The sequence below is a fragment of the Salminus brasiliensis genome, chromosome 10, assembly GCF_030463535.1.
Source record: "Salminus brasiliensis chromosome 10, fSalBra1.hap2, whole genome shotgun sequence".
NCBI lineage: Eukaryota > Metazoa > Chordata > Actinopteri > Characiformes > Bryconidae > Salminus > Salminus brasiliensis.
The window spans coordinates 14,156,393-14,181,138 of NC_132887.1; the positions used below are offsets into that span (position 1 = coordinate 14,156,393).

The 24,746-nt window shown below is 43.0% G+C and overlaps 1 protein-coding gene across 2 annotated transcripts; it reads right to left on the reverse strand.

Moving 5' to 3' along the window:
* Positions 1-23,290, reverse strand: fzd3b (frizzled class receptor 3b). Of its 2 annotated transcripts, none has more exons than XM_072689355.1 (7): positions 23,012-23,290; positions 20,516-21,102; positions 8,934-9,130; positions 7,697-8,714; positions 3,345-3,493; positions 2,013-2,246; positions 1-1,822 (listed from the first exon to the last, which is right to left on the reverse strand). In XM_072689355.1, the coding sequence occupies exons 2-7, from the start codon at positions 20,768-20,770 to the stop codon at positions 1,606-1,608; spliced, it is 2,070 nt and encodes a 689-aa protein (XP_072545456.1). In that variant the 5' UTR covers positions 20,771-21,102; positions 23,012-23,290; the 3' UTR covers positions 1-1,605. The 2 variants fall into 2 exon arrangements, with proteins under 2 accessions (XP_072545456.1, XP_072545455.1); XM_072689354.1 differs by having other exon boundaries at positions 2,013-2,249.
* Between the last annotated feature and the right edge of the window lie 1,456 nt (positions 23,291-24,746).

Below are 24,746 nucleotides of genomic sequence, written 5' to 3' on the forward strand. Positions count from 1 at the left end.
TTTTCATTTCTTTATAAAAGCTTTATTTGAAATCTTGCATGACCCTAGAACTGAAAAGGACATCTATACACATTCAACATAACAGCTAACCACTGTTAAAGTGCTAAATCTTTTTCCCTCTACTAAAATCTGCAGGCTGTACAACATGGACAAAAGGAATTCAGCATAAAGATTGAGCGTACTTTGGAGACGGAAGGCAAAGATACTAGAGAAGCAGTATTCAGTAGTAGCTGTCACAAAACGTGGCCATTTTACAAAGCTCAGGTCCACAGTCACATTGTTCAGGCACTGAAAACCACAACGTTAAATCTCTTTTTCAACAAGTAAACAAAAGCACTCGGGGACAACAACCCCAATATTTCAGTTTAGCTACGTTTTAACGAATGCTTGACTTGGTGCAGCTAATTAGAAAACGTCCAACAATACCAAATATTTATAACTTGATATAAATAACTCCAGGTGTATCAAGTTCTGTATTCTGCCCCAGATAGATAGGTAGGTCAGTCTGGACGGAGAAACCTTTTACAGTGTTGCACAATTACCATGGTATTACAGTAGGAGTACACATTGCATACTGAAGTGACCAACAGAAACAGGCAGGGAGGACAGTTTTTCCAAAGCTCTTTGCATATAGAGTGCTGCAAACAGACTAAGGAGAAAAAGAAAGTCACCAACATAGGCAGAATGTTCAGTCAGATCTCAGGAAAGGCAGGCATGGGACCTCTGGGCTGATGAGGTAGGCACAGCAGGGAGTGAGGGGATGAAGGACTAAGCACATCCGGTGGTGGTGAGGTTTTCTGGTACATTGTTCTTGAGAAGTACTGCAGTAACTTACGTGTATGTTCTGTATACACCAGACGAGCCAATGCATGACCAAAGCCTTTCCTTTCCCCATTCCCACGTTACCAAAAGAAAATGATACATGCAATCCCTTGCCAGAGGCACAGAACTGCCAAGGTTCACGGTAACCTTGGCTAAAAATTCTCCCTCTTCCTTTTATCTACCCTTTGAGTGCATGGACTCAGAGAAAGCAGAGAGCTAAAGGATCCTCATCTAGTCTTCCAGTTTCTGGGATACAGATCTGCTTGGAGGGGGGGTGTAGATGGTCTAATGGGGGAAGGGGGGAGTTTGGGGGGCAATCCGTGGGTCAGCAAGATGAGACGTTTCGTCTCCGGCCTGCGGACAGCTGCAATCTGCCCTTTTTTACGTTCCCACCCTCAACTGTTCCCGAGAAACTGTCACCACAATACAGTCACTAAGCAGGGGGCAGTGTAGTGCTGCTGTATCACGTTACACTCACTTCACCAACCAAACACTCTGAACTTCACAGTATCAAAGCAAGCATCTGGTGTTCTACAGGTGTGAGGTGTAGCACGAGCCATGCATGGTCTCAAATCCACTCTGTGGACATAAAGACCTCTAGTCCTCTGTGACAGTGCTCCTATACGTGATGAATGGAGCTGTGAAGGTCCAGGATGTGTGGAGTCTTCAATGTAGCACCTTCTCATGCTTCTGCAGAGCAAGCGGTCTCTTATACGCAAGTATTTGGGTCTGAGCCCTGAGGCAACACTGAAGACAGTGTCTGTAAACAAAACTCTCGTCTAATTATGCACTCGCTCCATCTTCCTCCATCACGCGGTTCATGCTGGAACCGTGGGTTATGTTAGCGGGCGGAGCGTTGCTCAAGTCCCGCATACTGCTGTGCCGCGATTGGCTGTCGAGGCGGTGGAGGCTGCTGTGATGGGACAGCTGCTCATTAAGGCGAGGCATGCTCCCGTAGGGTGGGCGTTCCTCTATGCCTCTGTGACTGGTTGGAGTGTACCTGTGGGAGGAAAATAAGAGGGTAACCAAGTTCAGTCTTTTCACAAAAGGCGTAGCCTGAGATCACTCCGTGCTACAAGTCTGAACACAGCCTTCCTGATAATTACTTAATGCACTCTATCACTTTTCACATCTGGCCTTCAAACTCAGCTTGACATACACACACAAATATCTCGACCGCTGGGACTCACCTGCCATCCCGCGAGCGGTGCAGGCTGCCATGGTAACTGCTCATCTTGCTGTGGACACTGCCAGCCTTGCTGCGCACGTCATCCAGCATGGCAAGGTGCGTGGACGAGGCATGAGTGGAGGTGCCCTGTGTGGAGGTGCCACGCGATTTGCGGATGATGGGTGTGTTGGGATCGCGCAGTAGAGACTGAGCAAAATCGGGCTCTTGCAGAACCTGTCGACTCTCGTTCACCGCACTGCTGCAGTGGAGGAGGGAGAGAGGAACAGGTGGAGGAGTTAGAAGAAAGAAAAGGTACAGTACCTACAGACTAAGGTCATAAGCGCCCTATAGAGTAAATCTAATGGGGGGCTTTCAGCTTGAACAAATGAAGCTTACCTAGATTGGCTCAGGCTAGAAGGATAATGTAGCTAATAATGAAAGCTAATGGTCACCAGACTTGTGTAAATAATCACACAGGCCTCAAACCAGTTGTTAAGTGATCCGAAACAGATTTGCTTATTCACCTTTTTTCACCACGTCTACTTTAGAGTTTCTATTCTTCCACCTTTGTGTAACATTTCCAGTTATTCCGTGTCAAATTGTTTATGGTCGTATCGTATTCAATAGTGAATGTAGTCTGAAGTAAGCTAGCGACTGCAGTGGACACTGATCATGAAGTAGCTGGCTACGCTAACCTAACACTCCAACAGGCTATTTAGTGCATAGCTAAGGAGCTTTCCAACACAACACAAAAAGATGACGTATTGGGGAGCCCCGTATAACCAGCCACCGCCTTCCAAAAGAAGAGGACCTGCGTCTGTGGCTAAAGGTGAAAATTTAAAACACCCATCCAAACTTCTGTACATTCTTTCTTACCATTTTGTGGATGTTGTGAAGCTCCGGCTGTCAGATAAGTTAAATTTGCTCCACAACACTCTGATCTTTGTGTTGTGTTCATAACTCGGCTGTTCAAGTGAAATTCACCTCTCCTTCCAATAACTGTGACGCCCTCTAACTGAGAATATTGTACTACTCACTGTGTGTTTATTTTCACTGTGGTAGTAATCTATATGAACGGATCCTCTGTTGCACCGGATGTTCTAACACGCAGTACATTGTTGTCATGGTAAATAAGGTGAATACAGGTTGTTATGTTGGGTGATGTACTGTGTATCCACAGAAACGAACAGACATTCAGTACATATCAAAACAATGGAAGTTATTTTGAGGCCAAAGAAGCAAACTGACTTTGCTTGACTGACTACCAGGCTGTTGTGCTGATCATTAAGTCAGTAGCCTTCAACTGCTTAAACTGCTACAACCACAAAACACAGGACAAAAACACAGAACTTACTCTTTGCGTCTGCGGCCATGGAAAAAGCTGGCCCACTCAAAGCAGGTCTTCTTACTGCCTACCCAGAACACGGACGGGATACCCACAACCAGCACCATGAGATACTTCATCAGAAAAAGAACCAGGTCAGGCCTCTTGGTCTGCTCCACCTACACACATACACACAAACATGCAACACATTAAACATAGGTCATTTTCAAAAAGCCTGTCCCTCACCCAACTCTCACTCACGACCCAGTAAGCTCCTTTTGCCTGAAGGCTCTCGCTCACTCTCGCGTCTCTCTGCACTTTGGTTACATTCTTATCTTCACTTGACCTAACGCTAAATCAGCACATGCGCTGTTTGGTTTGCAAAAGATTTGTGAGATTTTCGTCATGTCCTCGGTGGTAAATCTCTTCATGATTTATTAGCTTTTCATGCACGCAGGCACTGAACCTACACAGGCACTTCGGTACACTGCAGTTATTTTGTTCTTCTTTAAAAGCTCAGTGTGTGAGAGAGCTTCTTCAGACTGCACAGCTCTGTGCTTTCAGACAATTCAGGCTTCTTCTTAGAACACAAACACAGCACGAGCTCCCACAATGGATTCCACCAATTCTTCTCCTCTCCCCCCACTCTGACTCCGCCAAAGCACCTGGACACTCGGCTAGCCAAGCAAACACTCAGCACCACAACACTATCACACACATTAGTTTACTCACCATGTTCCCATATTCCATTATACTGTATACCAATAAAACCACTGACTTGCCTGGCTTAGTCCTGTTTTTCTATGCGTGTCCAAAGTAGACACAGACACACACAGACACACACAGACACACACAGACACACATAGCTGAAGGCTCTTCAGAGGGAACTATCTAATGACATGGAGTAAAATTGGAATTCTTGAGCACTGACATGCTTCAGTGAGACAGAAAACAGAGTATAAAATGAGGACCAGCGGCTAAGACCTTATCTCCCTCATACACACACACACAGTCAACTACTCACTGGCTTATATAATTCTCATAGAATACAGGCTAAATTACAGGCTAAATGATTCAGTGCATTTCTATTAATTAGCCGTTACTATCCAAATCCCAACTAGTCCACCACATTTATTAGTTTACGGTTTCATTAGGCCATGCCCTGTTAGCTGGGCTCTGCTTGCATTAGCAGCTGTTGCAGGAATGCAAGTGGAACCCCCCCAGCCCTTCCTTAGCTTGGAAGCATTCTTTGGGTTCACACACACACGCTAGAAGTGCTCTCTAAAAGCAAAGAGGGTCAAAAAACACATAGACCATGTGTCACCCTCTGTTTGACATCACCTCAGACCCATGTGAGACATGAAACTGTTAAAGCGACTGTTCACAGAAAAATTCTAATTTACACAGGTTTCTCTTAGCTGCAGTCGATGAGCCCAGACAAGTTTGGTGTCCAAAGTTTGCTTCTAGGGATGCACCATATGCATAAGGGAACCATGTGCCAGATATTCAATGTTCAAGTGCTTACGCACATATTTGTGAGTGCTGGTGCCAGATAAACCCAAACATAACCCATAAAAAATAAAATTTTAACATTATAGGCCAGAGTCATCTAAGTATTCTGCTTTTCCAGAGTAGAATAAACAGAGCACATTTTTTGGTTGAAATATCTCATTTAAATTATTTTCATTTATAAAAATATTTAAGTAATTATTATCAGGATTACAGATGGTTACTTATACTGTTTTAACTATACAACAGCATACATGCATGACTTTTTTTGATTTGCATGATTTGTATCCACTTGGCTGCGTTTACACTTGCACTTTTATGTGGCGGTTTTACATTATCACAGTATTTCACAATTGTTCCTTGTTATACACTGACACGTAGAACAATAAAAACCTTTTTTTTTTTGAGGGGGGGGGGTCAAACGAAATATTTTCTATAGTTAAAACTATGTATTAATGAAAGCATATGTTAAATAATGAAATGAATAAGAAAAAAATAAGAAAGATCTTTCCAGCTAATTCTTTTCATTATAGATTTATCTTAAAAGATAACCATAATAGAATTTCTCCATTATTCGATTGGTAGGATTCTTTTGCATTTTTAATTCGGTTGCATGCCCCCCGCCCCTAATACCAGTTTTCATACCACGGTATACCTATAACCAGTATACTGCTGCAACCATAACCCAGATGTAATCCTAATACTCAAGATGGATAACCAGGTGTAAACCAAGGTGACCAAGTGTAAACAGGGTCTTTGAGCTGAACCTTCTGCCCTGGTGCGAATCACCGTATACCGAGCATACTGAACAGCTGCATCGCTCACCATGTCCATGACAGGCACTGATACAGTGCTGTACAGGCCAGTACGCAAACCACTTTCTTCTTTCTGAAAAAGCAGAGGTGATGACAGGCCATCACCACCTTCTAATCATACTACTGTTGTGTGTGGACACAAGTCTGTCCTTCATTATTATCTCAGCACTAAAACCACATCAAACAGCTCTCTCCTTTCTGCGCTCTTCTCCAAACCACTACAGAGGCCCAACACACAATGCAAGCAGCAAAGCGTGACCTAACAAGCCTCCAACTGATGAGAGTGCAAAGGGAAAAGCAGAAGAAATAAGAAGAGTCATTTACCCATGCACTCTCTGCCTACCCCCTCATCCTCACATCTGCTCAGATCAAACCAATACACCTACACCTAGGTGGAGTGGAGCTCGGATCAGATGCTTAATAATTAAAGCTGTAAGTTCTGTGTAGGCAAAGCACAGAGAGTGGGAGTATATGAAAAACTCAGCCAAGCAGGAAAACAGTGTTTGGCCCGCGGGGCTGGGGACAGCAAGTGAGTAACTAGGCCACGTGACGCCCAGCTTCACTTGCTTCACTATGTTATTGTGCAGTGAGAAAGGCCGAGAGTCTAATGTTACACGGTAACGTAAACGCCCAGTGTGTCACGGCAGTGTATCGCATCACACCAGCTTTTCACCCAGCCGCACAAAAGAAGTCCTAACTAGATTGCCTTTTGAGAAATGTAGGTCTTGAAATATTCAATGATTATGAAACTATTCCAAGCTGTCAGTTTAGTGGAAACAACATCACCACCACCACAACACCCTTTATACACGATATGGACAAAAGTATTGAGACACCTACAGGAGCTTTTAAAGACATCCTATTCTAAATCCAAAGTCAGTAATATGGAGTTGGGTCCACCTATGCAGCTATAACACCTGGACCACTTTGCCCATTTGTCTAGCAAATAATTTGTGAAGTCAGACCTGGCCTGACTTGCAAGCTATGTTCTAGTTCATCCCTAAGTGGTTTGATGGGGTGGAGGTCAGGGTTCCGCGCAGGCCAGTCATATTCTTCCACACTAAAAATCACCCAACCATGCTTTTGTAAACCTTGATTTACAACTGGAGAACAGTCATGTTGGCCTTCTCTGGACTGTTTCCACAAAGTTTTAAAAGCATACAAATTTTCAAAATGTCTTGGTATGCTAAAGCATTTGATTTCCCCTCACTGGAACTATGGAGCCGAGGCCAACCCCTGAAAAACAACCCCATAGCATTATCCCTCCTCCACCAAACTTAACAGTTAGCACAATACAGTCAGGGATTTGGAATTCACCAAACATAAACTCGACCATCAGACTGCCAGATAAAGCATGACACTCTTGTTTCCACAGCTCCACAGTCCACTGAAAGTGTGCTTTATATCATTCCACCTGACACTCTTCATTGTGTTTGGTGATTGGTTAATGCCAGAGAAGGTTTAAAATTCTGCAGTTAATTCAGCAGAGCGTTGGTGACTTTTATGCACTATGTGCTTCAGACTTTGAACCAGCTCTGTAACTTTACATGGTCTGCCACTTTGTGACTGAGTTGCTGTGGTTCCTATAAGCTTCCACTTTTCAATAATACTGCTCACAGACGATGGTAGAAAATATAGGAGGGAAGAAATTTCACAAACTGACTGCAATAGTGCCATCCTATTTGAGTACCACACTGGAATTCAGTGAGCTCTTTAGAACCACCCATACTTCACAGATGTTTGTAAAGGCAGACTGGATGGCTAGGTGCTTGATTTTATACACCTGTGGTAATGGGACTAAAATAATGATTAAGAGGTGTGTTCCAATACTTTTGTCCATATAGTGTATTGTTCCACATTTTTAGTGGTTGTTTAACATGGGAACAAATTGAAAACCAGCCAAAAAATAAACCAAAACAACAGCATTTACTCTTCTATGGGTTAATTGTAAATTTGCCCCGATACCAATGAAAGCAATGAATGAAACAAGTGTCAATGGATCACCTGTTTTATGTTAGTATGGTCTTTGTGAGAGATGAGATAGTACAGTGTTGTTACCTGGTAAGGGCAGGGGATGTGGTACTCTCTGCAGCGTTCCTGCACCCAGGTGGTCTCCCACACAGAGCGATAGGCTTGTTCATAGAGGTAACATCCCACCACGGTCAGCAGCGGCACCAAGTAAAGGACAGAAAACACACCAATACGGATCATGAACTTCACCAGCTTGTCCTGGTTCTCCTTCTCCAAGGGGATCTCCATGCGGACCCGGTTTAGAGCCACAATCCCGACCAAGAGCAGAGACACTCCAACCAGGACGTCCAAGCACAGGGGGGCCAAAACAAACCAGCGAAGAGTGTGAACGTCATAAAGGCCCACGAAACACACACCGCTGATATTATCACCTTCGATCTTATTCATGGCTAGCAACACCACAGTCAGCAAACCAGGTATGCCCCAGGCACTGGCATGAAACAGCAGCGCCTTCTTCTCGATGGCCTCACTTCCCCACTTGGGCACCGCAGCCAGGAACCAGGTGATTGTAAGAATGACCCACCACACACTGCCAGCCATGGTGAAGAAGTAGAGGACCATGAAGAGCAGCGTGCAGGCTTTATTATGTGAGCCCTGGGTCACTGTGGAGGCTTTAAACTGAGCTGGACTGGCTGCATTACACGCCACACGATCCTCCAGCAGAAAACCAAGAAAAAAGACCAGAGACACCATCATGTAGCACACGGCGTAGAAGATGATGGGCCGCTCAGGGTAGCGGAATCGTGTGACATCAATGAGGAAGGTGAGAAAGGTGAAGAGGGTGGCTGATAGGCAGACGATGGAAATGACTCCTATGAAGTAACGGGCGAAGGCCAGCTCCTCGCGACGAAAGTACATGTTGGGGCAGGGAGCAGAGCAGTCTCGCACACCCAGGAAGGTGTAGCCAAGCTCAGGCTCAACCTTCAGCTCACGCGGGCACCAGAATCCATAATCTCGCTGCACTGACATAGGGGACTGGTCAGTAGTGTTTGTGCTTGTCACCAGGTCTACAGCACGAGGGTAAGGCTCGTCACAGTCCGGGAACCTGGGATTGGGGGCACAGGTGGAATACGTTACGTTAAGTGTAATGTACAATAAGAAACTTTAGACCACTATTTTTCTGTTTGTTTTAGCTGCTCTTTGGGGTAGTGTGCTACATTTTCTAAACCTATTTTGAAAATAATATATTATTAAGTCTGACTGCAATATACAACATAGCAATTTACAACGTTTAAAGACAAAATTCATACCCGGCTTATTTTACCTGCTGCACTCCATTTCCTCCGGCCAGGACACCCCAAACATATCCATGAGATTCTGACAGTCTCTCTTGGAGTGTAGGCACAGACTGCGGCAAGGCAGAGACACTCTGCCATACTCCATACACACAGGGGCGTAGAGTGCACACAGGAAAGGCCTCAGGTCTGAAGAACACTGCAGGTTCACCATGGGGTGAAAGGGCTACAGAAAGAGAAGATGAAAGAGTTAGATTCTTCCAAGAAAAAGAAAACTGACAGTAGTACAGTTCTCATAACTACTCTCAGCATGTTGTCAGGACTAGTGTAGTGGAACTAATGAGGTCTTTTGGCTGCCTGGCAAATATACTTGGAGAATTTATGGCTATTTATGAAGAAGAAGAAAAAAGGTTTGTGAAGAGGTGCATGATAATGTGCAGTATTGCCAGTCAAGTTATGCTGCATGTAACAGCTGCAAATGTACAAAAGCAAAGGGGGAGAATACCTCTATTAAAACCCTTGATTACAAAAGAAATAGATTAGCAAGTGTCTACAAACTTTTATTGCTGTTGTAACAAAGCCTTATAACTTTTGCATGCTCCACAGGACAAGCAAAAGTGGTATTAATTTAAATGCAAGTTGATGTAATAATAATTTTAATTTAAGTCACCCCAGACCATTTCTGCTGTTCAAATCCTAAAATGTCACACAATGTAAAGGGGATCTGGCAACAACAATAATTTACAAATAAAATGTGTAGATGTACAATAAAGCAGGCCATGAAGATTCACAATGTCTACTGTCTACAGTAAATTGAGCAGTACAGTCAGGCTGGGCAATTTCAGCTATCCTGTATTTACAGATACTTGCTTCTTGAGTCATTATTGTGCTCCCTGTATTTATCCCTGAAAAGAATAACTGTCAAGACCTTTTATGAAAACATCTTGTCTGCAGACGTGCCAGTGACAGAAAGTAGCAAGAAGTTCAATACTGTAACCCAACGCTCACTCCCGGCCTTTCTAGCCTATGGGCGGCTTCCACTGCGCTTTTGTGTCCCCAAGGAGATCAGTGCATGCTGGGAGACAGAGCAGCTGTGGAGTTGGGAATTAACATGCAAATCTTTAGAGGAGCCAACAATGGCCTTCCACCTGGGGCCAGCCAATACACATGCACTTCCTGCTGGGGTCTAGCCCTTTGTAACGGACCACTGGCTGGGGTGCAGAGGGACATGAAAACACCCCCCCCCCCACCACACACACACAAAATCTACTTCAATCCATCAAAGCGGTCATCAATTACCATTCTCTCAATACATTCCTCTCAAATTTAATTCAATCCAACATTTTAACATCATGTGAACCTAATCAAAATATTTCCACAACAAGAAGCCTCCACCACAAATCTGGCTGCTCAGCACAGAAAATGTGTCTGACCTTAAAACTAGAGTACTAAAATAACTTTTTATTCACAGAATGAAAATGAGATGTCAGAAAGAACGCTTCAATATTTACAGGGGTCGTCAAATATTTAGTGGGCTCCTGGGGCAGCTGGATTAAACAGAGATCAAAAGAAACATGACAGGCTGATTTCAGCCTTCATGAGAGCCAATACCCAAAGCCTACCACTACAACAAAGATGTAGAACTAGGATGGAGGACAGTTCTGGCATTTTCTCTCCACACTCATGTTCTATTCATTTTCTGCGGCACTATGGCACTTCATTCCCTGCTCTAGAGTTACAGTCTGTAAGCATTCACTGCTCCTTGGACTGACAGGCCTACGGGGCTACTGCAGTTGCTGAAGGGTTTTGTGTAACAAGAAATGAAATACAGATCTCCTGTGCATTATTCATGGCTGAGGTAGCGCTGTGGAGAGAGGTCTTTATGGGCAACAGAAGGTTTTTACAACTCTGAATGTTGAATTTAATTTGTAGCATATATGAAATAAATGAAAAGAAACTACACATTACATTGGTTGAGATATTCACCAATAAATAGGAATACTTAATTAGTTTTATTGGTCCAATTTCAGAATACTGACTGGATTACAATGCTCATTTTTTTGTACATGCAAAAATTACATAGGTGCAGGGTTATTTAAATTCACAAAATATGTAAAGTGTTTTGACAAAACTGTGGTGTCTAAATAATTTTTAAAGCATACTATTTTAATGCCTGAAAATGCCTTTAAATGTGCCTTTCTGGACAAGTTCAATTTTGAAAGCCTCCAACACTGCTGTGTCTTTATTAAAAATAAATACAGCCAATTCCAAACCCCCCAAAGTGTTACAGAACAGTCTTGACATACATTTACGCTGCCAAAATTCACACACAGGACACTAGTAAAAGCTGTTCAACAGCTGAAGCTGTGATGTGGTTCAATGCAATGGTCAATTCAGGAGAACATAATGTTGATATGTGTAACATCAGATAGCAGCATATCTACTCCAGACTCTGCGAGTTATGGAATACAGGCTTCTACATGGACCAGACCTTGGGCTGGTGTCAGTATCCAGGGGGAGCTCTAAAACAGTGCACAATGAAGCATAAGCTGGGGAAGCAAATGGTGATCTGTGCTAGGCTAAAAGCGAACTCTAGTCAACCATCCTTTCACCATCCCTTCTCTCAACTTTTCGACTGGCTTCTTAGCAACACTGAAACCGCTGTTTTTTTTTATAAATGGCCCAAGGCAACGCACTAGCCTGAAGCTCAAGACAACGCACTAGCCATTAGTGAACAATAATGTATACAACCTAAAATACATGAAGCAACCTAGTATTTCTGTGAATGAAACCTTAAAGGCCTTAAGGTCACTGAATTTGCATGCATGAACTTGTATGAGCTTGTTTTAAAATGCTAAACAGTAAATGGAAGGATTAGACTTCAAGTACTGGTATGAGCAATTTGCATCTGGCCCAGAAACACTAGCTAACAAGTAGTAACAGTTCTTTATGCAGAGTGAGATTTGGGACAATTCTAAACAATCCTTAGTTCTCATGCACAGCACCACATTACTCGTAAAAATCTATTTTCATTCTGACACACACGTGTGTAAAATCCCAGCTATCTTTATATAGCAGGGAGAGTTGTGAAAGTAGAGCACTGGAGATCAATAGGAAGTCTTAGGCTGTCTTAAAGCATGCATGAGTGATGTTAATACATCTTTAGAGTTAATATATGCAGTGAAAACAACTCAACATCTAATAAAACTAATTCCCTTTCTTCAGGCCTGACATTCTGATTACTAGGCTAACATTATAGCCAAGCAAATGCTATGTTTCACAAACATGGATTGTGTCGGGAACAGGAGGAGGGAAAGATCAAAAGAGGCTTTTTACGACCATCATTTGGGAAAAGAAGACTCGGCTGTTTCAAAATGTATTAAAAGTGTGCTACTTTTAGGAGACAGCAGCTCCAAAGAGAATGCAACAGTAGCACAGAGTCCCTTATGTGCTGCGTCCCAGCATTGTGAGATCCACTCATGCATGTTCCTCGATCCCCACCTAACAGCTTTTAAAGGACATTTGGCCTCAATATTTGATGTCTGCACTGTACTGTTGGCTGTGTTTGCAGTAAACAAGCAGGTGCTTCAGAGTGTGTGTCCACTGTATCACTGGTACACAGACTGCTGCTGAGTGTTGTCAGTGGAAAGTGAACCCCAGGGGGCAAAAGTGTTCCACCCTCCTGTCCACACTGGCTTGCTGAGGTTTCGCCCCAGTTAACCCTACCCCCACCCTCAGGAGCACTGTGTTGTAAGACCTATCCGTTCAAAGGCTGCAGACACACTCAATGCATTAGCGTTAGTCTTTCTCGTCAGTATGTGTCAAATTCTGACAAACTGCATTAAAGTGAACGTGTAACCTTTATCTCAAAGATTAATATCATAGCTTGCAATTGAAAATAATGTATACATCAGCCTTGATGGCTGCATTTTGTTAATTGTGGAGCATTTCTATTAGTCCACTCATTATGGGATGATCACACAGTGTAAGGGCATCTGCCATTTTTATACATTCATTAATTGATTCATTCACTTTACATTCAATTCATCTCTGTTTATCTGCTTCTTCCTGGTCTGAAGCTTACCTGAAATCATTGGGTGCAAAGCAGGAATACCCTCTAGGCAGGGTGCCAGTCTATTGCACGTTACCACACACAGCCATTCATGCTCACACAGCAGAAATAGCATAACACAACCATGTTTTTTGTCTTTTTTGGATGGAGGTTATGCTCCAACAGCTACATCTTTGTTGGCTTCTAAAAACGACTTGTTTGGGGTCATTCGATATAAGTTTGGAAATAATTTCATATACTTGCCTGAATTACACTAACAAATTAAAGGGAAAAAAACAAAAACACTCAGGTATTACCAAACCTTTGATTGGCACTGTGACTAATTACATCATACTTCATGTGAGGTATGTGGGAAACATTGTTCTTATAACAAAGAAAGGTTGAAAAATGATTTGGATTGACTCATTATATTTCTGAAATGCAAACAGAGGCGTATTATCTAGCTTAATCTCCGTGCCTAAGATGGTAATGGGTAATTAAAACATTGCAGCGTTTGGTTCTGAATTCAGCACTGCCATGCCAGGCAGGCCAGACTGCGGAGGAGGAGCAGCGGGGGGGAAGAGGTGGGTTTCTTGGCAGGAGTGAAAAAGAACACATTTTGTGTCTCAGACGCCAGCAGCCACTCCTCTTCAAACACTTCAATGGGCAGATTAAGTTTCTGCCTGTTTTTCCCTCTGTCTAACCCATGATTTATTTAAAGAATCAATGCTTAGAGGTTAGCTTTGAAAGCCCTTCCAGCCTTAAGAGTAGGACTGCGTGCTTTTGCTGCTTCCTGGACTACATGAGCCTGCTCATGTGCGTGAGGTGAAATAGCTATCCCATACAGCAATTCTAGTCTGAACTGTATAATCAAGGGAAACATTCAGGTCAGCTATCAGGTTGCAGCCATTATTGCCATTCACTCTGAAGCTTATAGGTAGGATGGAGGGGGAGAAAAAGTTGGACAGGGAAACATAAGCGAGAGACATTGAAAAAGAGAGAAAGGCTATGGGGAGTGTTCTGGGCTGCCCAACATTTGACTGACAGCTTCAGTAATCTCATCCTTGGTGACAGAGAGGACTGTGGGGCTTCACTCTGTGCAGCAACATCTCACCCCCCCCCCCCTTCCTCTCACCCTCCAGCTTTCTAACTGTGCAGGTGGAAAGCTAGTCAGACTGGGCTGCTGCTGAAAGTGGAAAACTTCCGTAGAAATCCTGTTTGAGAAAAAAGTCGACCACTCTGAGAATTGGAAAGCCGAGCAAAGCTGAAGCTTTGGACCGAGAACCTGTCGCCCATTTTCTACTGAGCAGTGTGTGTGTGTGTGTGTGTGTGTGTGTGTGTGTGCCAGTAAGGGTCTGATTAGTTCTGAGTGACTGAGTTTCCGCTATACATGTACAATGGTCAACTGCCACCCACACACTTCCTTAAACTGCCTCTAGTGATTTAATTATCCATGTGCATCTTACAATCACTTAATCTGGGGGGTCTGGTGACAGTTTACACATTATAAAGCATGACAACTTCTTAACTGGACCTGTGAGGTCATTAAAGCTGATGGATCTAATCTTAAACAGAAGTGGACCTGTGCTAAATATGTTTCAGTTTGACTTCAGTTTGCAAAAGAAGGACATAAATAAGTTATCCCTCAAGCAGCAGAGATGTACATCTCTCTCCCTCTCTCTCTCGCTCGCTTGCTGAAGTGAATTGCTCTGAAAGTGGTACAGTGTGTTTATATAAGAGCCCCACCCTTCCATCCCAGAATACTGTCAGATTCATTATTAAAGTTATGGCTTAAAAAACACCAAAAAAATCCTCTTGTACCAAATGTATTAACTCACAGAAGACCTGCTGTCAGATCTTACCTTCTTTGGCTCTGAACTGAAGCATGGCAGGCTAATCCATCTAACAAATACATGGAGGCTTAACAACACATTAGCACTGTGCAAAACTGCATGCTTGAATCACTGCGTGCGCACACACACACAGGAACCACCAAGTACCTATTAAGACTTTGGTTTCTGACACTGTTGAAAATCTTTAATTATGCATCAAACACACACAAACACACTTCAGCAAAACTAAACTAGCAAACTTCGAACAGCAAAAGTCTTAGCTGATTGACAGTTGGGGAAGGGCACAATTAGGTTACCTACATTTTTGGCCAAACCTTCACTGTAACATTAGGCTGTCTCAGTGCAGCTTCTTGGATGCACTCATTCATGAACAGCTCTGGGCCAAAACAGCAACGATTTAATCTGCCAAAACTTGTGTTATGGCCATGGCACACACAAACTGTCTTGACATGTGCTACAGGTTTGGCTCAGTCTCGGGGACAGAAAGTGCACTTCTCTGGCAGGGCGCCACTGATTGAGAGCTCCAAAACGAGGACGTGAAACAAGGCGGGAAGGAGCCATGTGAGTGACATGGCAACCCGCTGGTAGCTCCAGTCAGGGTGAATTAAATGCAGCATGCAGACACACAGAGAATAAAACACAGCCTGTCTGTCCAACCAAGATAAACGCCATCTTCACCAACCGATTGGCTCCGGACGGCCCTCCACGCTCTCGCTCACAATTGTGAAAAGCCCGGCAGGCCTGAAAGGGAAAACTGGCCAAACAGAGAGTTATTTTCCTTAATCTTCGCTCTTTTCTCAGTCTTAAAGAAGAAAAAGGGGAAAGAAAGGACAGGCAGCTCCCACACTCCCTCTCTCGCCATCTCCTGTCATTCAGCCATGGCTGAATCGCGAGCAGTCTCTTCTCTTCCTGGACGTGTCTTCCTCCACTCCACTTGTCTCAGCTCTGCATTCTTCCTCTGCCTTTCCACTGGCGCTGCCATGACAACTGCTGATGCGGAAAACAGGCTGATTTAAAGAGAAGGGCTTTGATGAGTCCTCATCCTCAGGGGTTGGAGGTCACTAGGAGAGACCACCTCCTGAGAGTAGTAATGCAGGTCCTTTTGTGGCCGCACAATTAAGTGCTGTTTCCATAGTTACCGTCATACCAGTTTAAAAGGGGGGGGGGGTTGCCTGGTCCAGCTCACATGCGGATGCACTGTAAGCCCTGCAGGAGGGAGGGCTACCTATGAAACTTTTAAACACTGCAAATATTAAAATTAGACAAGATGTACAGATGACTAATAAAAATGCTTGCATAAACATCCATCAACACTCAAGTCAGGACTAATAAAGCGCAGCTCCTTTGCCTTGATGCAGCTTTACACACTCTTGCCATTCTCTCAAGCATCTTCATAAAGAGCCACCTGGGATGCTTTCCCAATAGGATTGAAAGACGTTCCACATATGCTGAACACTTGTTGCCTACTGAAACGATGTGTTTGGGAACATAGTTAAAATGTGAAATTGTCAAAACAAAATGTCTCTTTATGTAGATTAGTAGGTACTGAATAATTCACCAAAGTCACTGAAAATAAGTACTAAAATAAATACAGTTGTATGGGAACATTTGGGCACCCTTGGCCAAATGACTCTTGGGTGTGCAACCTTCCCAGCCAGCATGTTCATGTGGCTCACAAGGGTGAAAGGGGGGCTTGGTGGGTTCCAGATAGGCATGAATGGGTTTTGCATGCATTGTTACTGGGACCCAGTAGGGCTTTTCCAAATTGGAGTTGTGTTGCCACCAGTGGCATAGGCTACATTCCTCTAAATACCAGCAAATCCTGGATCAAAAGGTCTATCTGGGGGTGGCTTCTACAACACAATAAAGATCCAAAACATACCTTCCACTACACCATGAACACATTGACACACACTAACTAAAGCTTTTCCAAAGGCCCTCATGTCCAATGAACTAAACACAACAGCTGTTTTGTGAATAGACCTTACAACAACCTGTGCATGCAAGATGTCCCAAAAATATTTCAGAACTAGAGGCCTCTGGCAAAGAAGAGGGGGAATTTCAAACACAAAAACAGAAGGATGATGTTTAGTTCAAGCTGCACCCTTTTAAAAAGGGGGTTCTAAGTACTGACTGTCAGAGAGTAACTATGCATTAGAATTAGCTTAAATATTGTGTTTTGTGTTAGATAAGCTACAAAGGCTGTGTTTAGTACTTTACTACTCCATTCAGACATGACCAAATGTGTTATTTGGCCAAAGGTTGCCAAACTTCCTGCTCTTGTACTGACTGAGTGGCATGATCTCTGACAAACTATAATTTTGTGGTTTAGCGCATCAATCATGAGTGACAAGACATAATAACTTGTGGTAATTTCATAAAAGTGGCTGAGCAGTTGAACACTGAATTATGGAAAGTACTCCATATACCCCAATAAGCCAGTCAAATTCCAGTTGGACAAACAAAGAGCTGCAAATTCCACACTGATTCTAGAGATGACATGCCTGTCTGTTAATGTTTATGAATGCAAAAAGTGTGAATAGGATTTGATTACAATTAATATAAAAATATAATCTTTACAAAGGTAACTGCTAATTTTGTAGGTTCACAGGACTCTTTGTATGGTCAAGGAAATCAATGGTGTCTCTGCATTATTGCCTGCTAAGAGAAACTGATCCATGCTGTTTTAGCACATCACTCATCACCTCACACAGCTACCCACACTGCCCTGTTAACAGCCAGTCTAAATGATCTCTCTTCGCGGCCTGCACACAATGAGCCTGACCTCACAACTACTGTAGAACAGCTGCCACCTTACAAAATCAGAGCTGAACAGTTTTTTTTTTCCACAGCCATGTTGGTGGAAGGAAATGTTGGTGGAAATGTTGTGTGTATTAAATCACTTCCACTGCTTATTTAAAATGATTGGTGATGGTAAAAGGTCATGGTAGTGCAGGAGATGAAAAAAATCTCATCTGCATTTGTCGAATCCACAGGTTGCCTCATATGATCTTTATTTTTATGACAAGCAATGCAGAAAACCATGTGATCTGCAGAATGTCAGTACTATAGAAACCGTAGGCTTAACAATAACACCCTTAAAAACCTTCAAGACCTAGATTGAGCTTTCTGAGGTCAGAGGCAGTCTGGTACTTGTTCTCAGGGTTGCATGTAAAGAGGATAATGTCCCCCTACTGAGCCTAGTGCATACTGGTTTCCATTCAAGGGTTGCATATTCAGGTCAACCTAGGAACCGAACACATAGCTAACCTGTGTGTATGTTTTTTAAGCTCTTTCTAATCACATAGACACAATATCTTATTTCAAATAGTGAAACCTCATTAACTTCTCTTATTAAACTGCCCAATTCAACTCTCCAATTAATACGCTTTCCTTTAGGCTAAGTGAAAAGATAATTATGAAAAGAAAAGAAAATGTAGCACATACTGTTGATTGCCATACTGGATTTCATTAGGACCAAAAACACAGAATTATCCTTTTTAGAAAATGAATCATAAATAAAATAAAATAATAAAAATACAGTTTGGAAAAAGCACTTGTGTCTTGCAGAGGTGTGTAACGACACAATGCATCACACTGCATTGTAGTGTTTCATACTGTTTAATGGCTATTGTGTGAGCTAGTGGCTAATGTGTTCAACTGTAGCACTACAAAGCCACAATTGATGTAGAATTTCTATGCTGTTAAGACCCCTAAGTATTATTTTTGGCAGAATGCTGAATGCTCCATCAAACCAAAAATGAAAACTCTTCGTCAGTTGTTTATACTGTATCAAAAAACATAATTTGCACATTGCAATACCTGCAATATCAGTATTGTGAAAGTCTCAAGTCAAAGCAGTATCTTGTACTGACCTATTACCAACCATTGCTTTCTAAAGACAAATAGAAGGAACTTCAGCCAAAAGCATGAACTGATAGAGCCAAGACATAGCAGGAGCAGAAACCCCCACTGGAGAGCCAGGATATCTCACCAAGTACTGTCAAGGTGGAAACACCCCTGTTTCCATTATCACTGTATAGCACTATAGTGATACTAGAGGGGGAGGGTTTGTATTACAGGCCCGGCTGGTCTCTGGCTCTGGTTTCTGAGCGAGCAGAACATCTCCAGCGTGATGTAATACAGATCCACAGGGGATACTGAACACTTGTGACAGATGGACAGGCATGAGCCTCCCTGCCACCCAACTCTGCAGTAAAGATCACGTGACCGTGCAAAGCCGTAGTCATCTGACAGTGGGCACTCTGTTGTGTCTTTAGAGGGCAGGGCAGACACGGACGCTCTCCGCTGGGCTTAATTGACTGCAGTAATGGGAGAAAGAGAATCACTCAGCACCCCCAATCAATCCATCCATTGTAGGCCTCAGCACAGATTATGAGGCAGTTAGCAGTGGTGAAGAATGTTAGCTGGCACCATTAGCCTACCCCCCTCCGTACCCGGAATAAAACATCCTTCAGTGAGCATTCTGCTCTTGAGCCAAGCTCAGGATGGCAGGAGCAAAGCAGTATACAACACTGCACTGCTGCCTGGGCTGTTTTATTATTAATACAGGATATCTATTAAGATCTCCATTACACTCTAAATATATAAATATATTAATCTACAGCTATTTATGCATAATGATTCATCATTTCCGTGATGCTTCCACCCTTCGCTCGGTACCCCTTTTATTATGTCTTTTTGGACATGATGACCGTTTTGCACTCTGCTGCAACTGAATGGTGTGCTCACTTATTCATACGTGCAGCAAACCCTGTCAAATGGCATCTGTGACATCCTGAGCTGGTCATAATATTCTGATGTGACTGTGACAGTGGGTGAGGGGTGATAGCATTTCGGAAACTTACTGAGATTCTAAAGCTGCTGTAGTAAAGGTGTTCCAAAAATGGACATCTATCATGTTAAGTGCCTCCCAACAGTGGTGCCCCATGGGTCATTGATGCCAGAGGAAAATTGACTCTTGTGAGTGGTACAGAGCTCAACACGCCACTGTGGCCCAGTTAACCCTATAACGAACACCTAATACAATAATTTTCTGATGACTGTGTATTTGTGGATAATCACTTAGACAAATTAGCAACAGCATCTGACTATAGTAATATAGATATTATTCGATTTGAAACCAATATTTAATAAAATATGTATTGTACTGTGAAATACTACAGAGGCTATTGCCTCATCTAATAATTTGTTTGCATTTGTAATCCTACAGAAATCTGCGATTTACTTCTCAGTAATGCTAATTTAGGTTTAAGACTAGGTAGTCACAAATGGGCTGATATCAGCACTGGCCCACAATTCCTATTTTGGTATATCTGCTATAGACAAATGATGACCGGACACCATCAGAGCCAGAGGAATAAGTCACAGATGAGATCACCTAGGTGAATGGAGCATACCTGCACAATGTGAAACACTCTGCAATGGAAGACAAGAACGCATGAGTTGATAACAGCTCCACCTTACCTGTCACGGCTTACATCACAAATATGACCCTGACTGAATTATTCATTTTGTGGCATTTATATTCATTTGTCACTCGCAGCCTGAATTACTCAGGCAAGCCGGTGTAGGCAAACCTTACACAACAAGCTCCATGGCAACTCAGCTTTTCTTCCCTAACCTGCCCACACAGAAAGCAGAGCAGGAGGAGAGAGCGACAAGAGAATAAGAAAGGTCCAGTTACCTCCATGGCCAAAGCAGCCGTCTGTTGATCGTAGTGGTTGAGCAGGTTGGGCATGAAGGTGCTATTGTAGGTGAGATCCTGACACATCCGCAGCCCAATGGGTTCGCAGGTGAATGCGCTGTGGCTTCCAACGTCAATAAGAATAGCAGAACTGGACGCAAACAGAGTGGAAACCAGCAGCACCCACAACATCCCCATATCTCTGTAGCAGGGACTGTGTACAGGTACCAAAAAATCCAGCCAAAAAATCTCCATCCTCAATTCATAGAGCACAGCAAGGCAAGACTGGAATGGTGTGTAAAGTATACGAGCTAATCCCACTCCAATGGATATCCACCACACCCAGACAGTCAGGGAGGTAGGCCGGGCTGGTCATCTGCTTCCATCCCCTGCTGTGGAGGACACTGCCTGCTTGTTCACGACGTCCTCATAAGTGCCTGCATGTTGACCTCCGACCTGGATCAGAGCACGCTTTGATCAGCCACTCCTGCTTCCCCTTTCATTCATACAAGTCCACAGGTTAAGACGAGGACATCATAGACTCTTGAAAACAGCATGGCGAGGTACAGGTGCAGTGATATCTGCATCTGCAATACAAAGCATGACAGAACATAGAAAAAAGGAAATTACATGGCATATGATGCGAATATGATCAGTTTATAGATCGATTTAAAAATCTGCTAAAACACAACAATGATATGGCATTGACAGCATGGTCATAAAACAAATACAGTAACTGAGAATCATATTATAGGCCTAATACTTTGAGTTAAGGCATACTGACCACTACTATATTCTGCCCACATATGCAAAGTATTATAAAAAGTACAATTTAAAAGTAGTTATATTATTATAAATATTTTTGCATGAAGTTGAATAAAATAATGAGTCCAACATTCAGGGCCTGTAATGCCCGCCCCACGCTATAAAAAATGGTTAATCCGTTTAACCTATAAAAATGATAGGAGATCAGGGCACATCGGGTTCTAAAAAATATATATATACATTTCTGGTCTTATTTATTCCTTTTGCCCACAGCAAAGTCAACCCTTTTAGCCATTTACTGACAGATATTATTCAAAAATATCCTGAAGACTATTTCTGCACATAAACAACTTCCAGCAAGAGCTAGCCAGACTAAAGTACAGGCTCCGCATGGGGTGGTTAAAACTAACCACAGAAACAGTGGAATATAAATCATGTAAAGTATATTTTAGTTTACTCTGCTGGTAGTTTCTGAAGTATTTGTGGGGGGGACGGACATACATGTATATGCCCCCCCCCCCCCCAAATACTTCAGAAACTACCAGCAGAGTAAACTAAAGTATACTTTACATGATTTATATTCCACTGTTTCTCTGAGGACAGTAGAAATCTCACATCAGATTTATTTGACTGCATATATTTTGAAGCATTTAAGTTGAAAAGCTCTTTTGGCTCAAACAACACAAGACATTGAGTGCATTGAGTTAATTGTGCTTGTACCAATCCACCAGACTGTTCCAATCAACAGCAGCTACAGGGTAAGTCTTCAGGTTTGCCCAAAGTTCACTTTCAGCTGAAAAGCTCCCTTATAGCTTACATACACAGGCTGTTTGTATAAAAGGTGTAATCCTACGTAAATCCATTTGAAATGATTTAGTCAAGACGTTATTAAGCCCCACTCTCACCTACCCAAAGTAGAAAATACGTTCCTTCAACATAAACACTTATGAATGAATGAACCAGTGTCCTAGTATTTATTGTAGCTGAATAAGCAGTTAAATTACATGAAGTACATCTTCAGGTTTTCTCTTTTTAGCGTGCATATAACACACTTCTGTATGATCTGATCATTCATAATTGCATCCGCTTCTCTTCATTACTATTCCATACAAATAACTCAGATCGGGCTGTTCAGCAGAGGCGGTGCCTGTCTCTGTGATTTGTAGCTAGAACCCTGTACAAATTCAGCACAGCAAGCTGTTCACTAGCGTGGACGCCCTTTAGCCATGCAGCCGCATCCCACACACACTGTCTTCGCTCAGCTCAAACCAAATTACTGTAGCGTGTGTAAACCCACCCCACCCCCCTCACAACGCGTTCGTGTAGCTACGCACACACGGACACTACCCCATCCACCACTGCCGCAGCAAAACACAGGCGGCTAGTACTACTCGGCACCCCGAGAGAGACCCTGGAGGCCAATGTCATTTCTTACTGAATTAATAAGCTAACGGTATAAAACATCACCAAAATATTATCAACGGGTGTTAGCACACAGGCGTGTCACACTGACTCCACTGTCGGTTCATATAGATAGATACAGAATGGGGAATTGTGGGTGAACCAAACCTACAGTTACTGGTTAATCTCATTACAGCGGCGTGCGCGCGCGCGCGTGCGTCTTAGACACACACACACACACACACACACACACAGTTATAACTCATGTCATCCACCACCGGCTGCTCACAGGACCGTTAAAGCCGTTAAAACACCCAAAAGCAACTTTACCTGAAGTCGGCATTATTCTCCAGCTTCGGTCGCCGCGTCTCCGCACGGTGCGTTTCTGCGTGTGTCCTCTCTATGGAGACCCGGGTTTCGTCTCACCCTCTCCCTCTCTCTCCCTCACCCTCACCCTCTCCCTCACCCTCTCAGACTCCTACACACACTGCACTCACACCGTCTGCCTGCAAAGCCTCCATATGCCGGTCAGCACTCCGCGAAAATCGCCCCAAACTCGCACATGCAGAGCTGTACGAGCACTGCCTGCTTTGCATAGACCAACTGACCCCCCCCTCCCTCATACGCACACCCCACCTTCCACTCAGTGCGCAGGCGCAAGGACCAGACCATGTTGGGAGCAGAGAGAGGATCCATCGCAGGTAACTAGTTTTCTACACAGTAATCCAGACATAATGAGTCAAGACTGACTTAGAAAGGCAACCTCTAGCTTGGGTAAAACATCAGGATCAAGGTGTTCTTTAAATATTTGTAGTAATGTAAGTTGTCTGGTATGGAATTATTGTTTTAAAAGCTTTATCTGAACCATCTATCTAATCCTCCTTATCTCAAATAAATTACAATCATAAACCTGGAGAAATCTTGAACAACAATGTATGACCAGGAACAACTGGGGCTCTGCTATGTAAGTGGCGTCCCTTGACATATAGGCATAGTGAATGGGCAGCAGATGGAGCGTCAAGCACTCCAACAGGTGCAGTGAAGTGAATCAGGTCAACATTACAATACCGTCAAGAAAGCGTCTGTGGGCTGCTGGGAAATCCTGGAGCCTCTGAAATACCTCATACATATAAAATTACATCTATGGACATCTCAGCCTCAGGCCTACCTAAAGGCTACTTAAACAATGCCGGCGGTTTAAAATGGACCAAATTGCTCAGATGGGGAGAAACTAGTTCAGTTTACTTTAAAAGTTACATGTACTCCAAGTGAAAGTTGGGTGGATTTGTCCCTAGTCCAAACCTAATCCAGACTATTTTCAAACTACACTTAATAGTACTTTACCTCTACACGGGTACATTTGAGGAAAATAATATATATTTAATTTATTCAGTCATGAATTTCTTATTTGTTAAACTTTGTTAAAGTTCAAAATGTGAACTGTTTTGTGGTCAATCTGCTGACTTTTGACGTTTTTTCACTTTAATTTGGAACAAAAGAACCCCGCTCCTGATAAACTCCCCTTCCTACGCTGGGTGTACTATGAAGTCCCACTGCAGTCCTATAGGTTACTCAGTACTTCTAGCAGTTACTTATTAGACCTTCTGCTTTTGTACTCGAGTTGTTTTTGTAAAGAGACCTTCCCGGCTGCTTGAGTTATTTCATTTAAGTAACAATACTTTCTTTGAAGGCTACTTTACAACTCTCCGTCTAAGCAATTAGTGGAGCTGGTGCAGGGGAAAACACATGCACGTACTGGATTAACTGCAGTCTGTTGCAGGCAGGGCATACCATCACATTTAATGGAAAAAGTCAGAGGCATCATCTATTAGTTTTTGTTTAAAAGAGCTAAGTCTAACCTTTGTATCATATAAATGAATGGGAATTTTGCATATTTAGAAGAAATGTAAGGGGGAAAAAAACACTTCCTGACCCAAATCTGACTTCTGTGTATATACTAATGTTTAGTGGATGCATATTTTTGTTGAGCTTTTATTGTGTTATCTGTGAAATATCTGTGAAATAGCTTAATGCAACTCCCTGACATTTATTTTTTTTCTGGTGT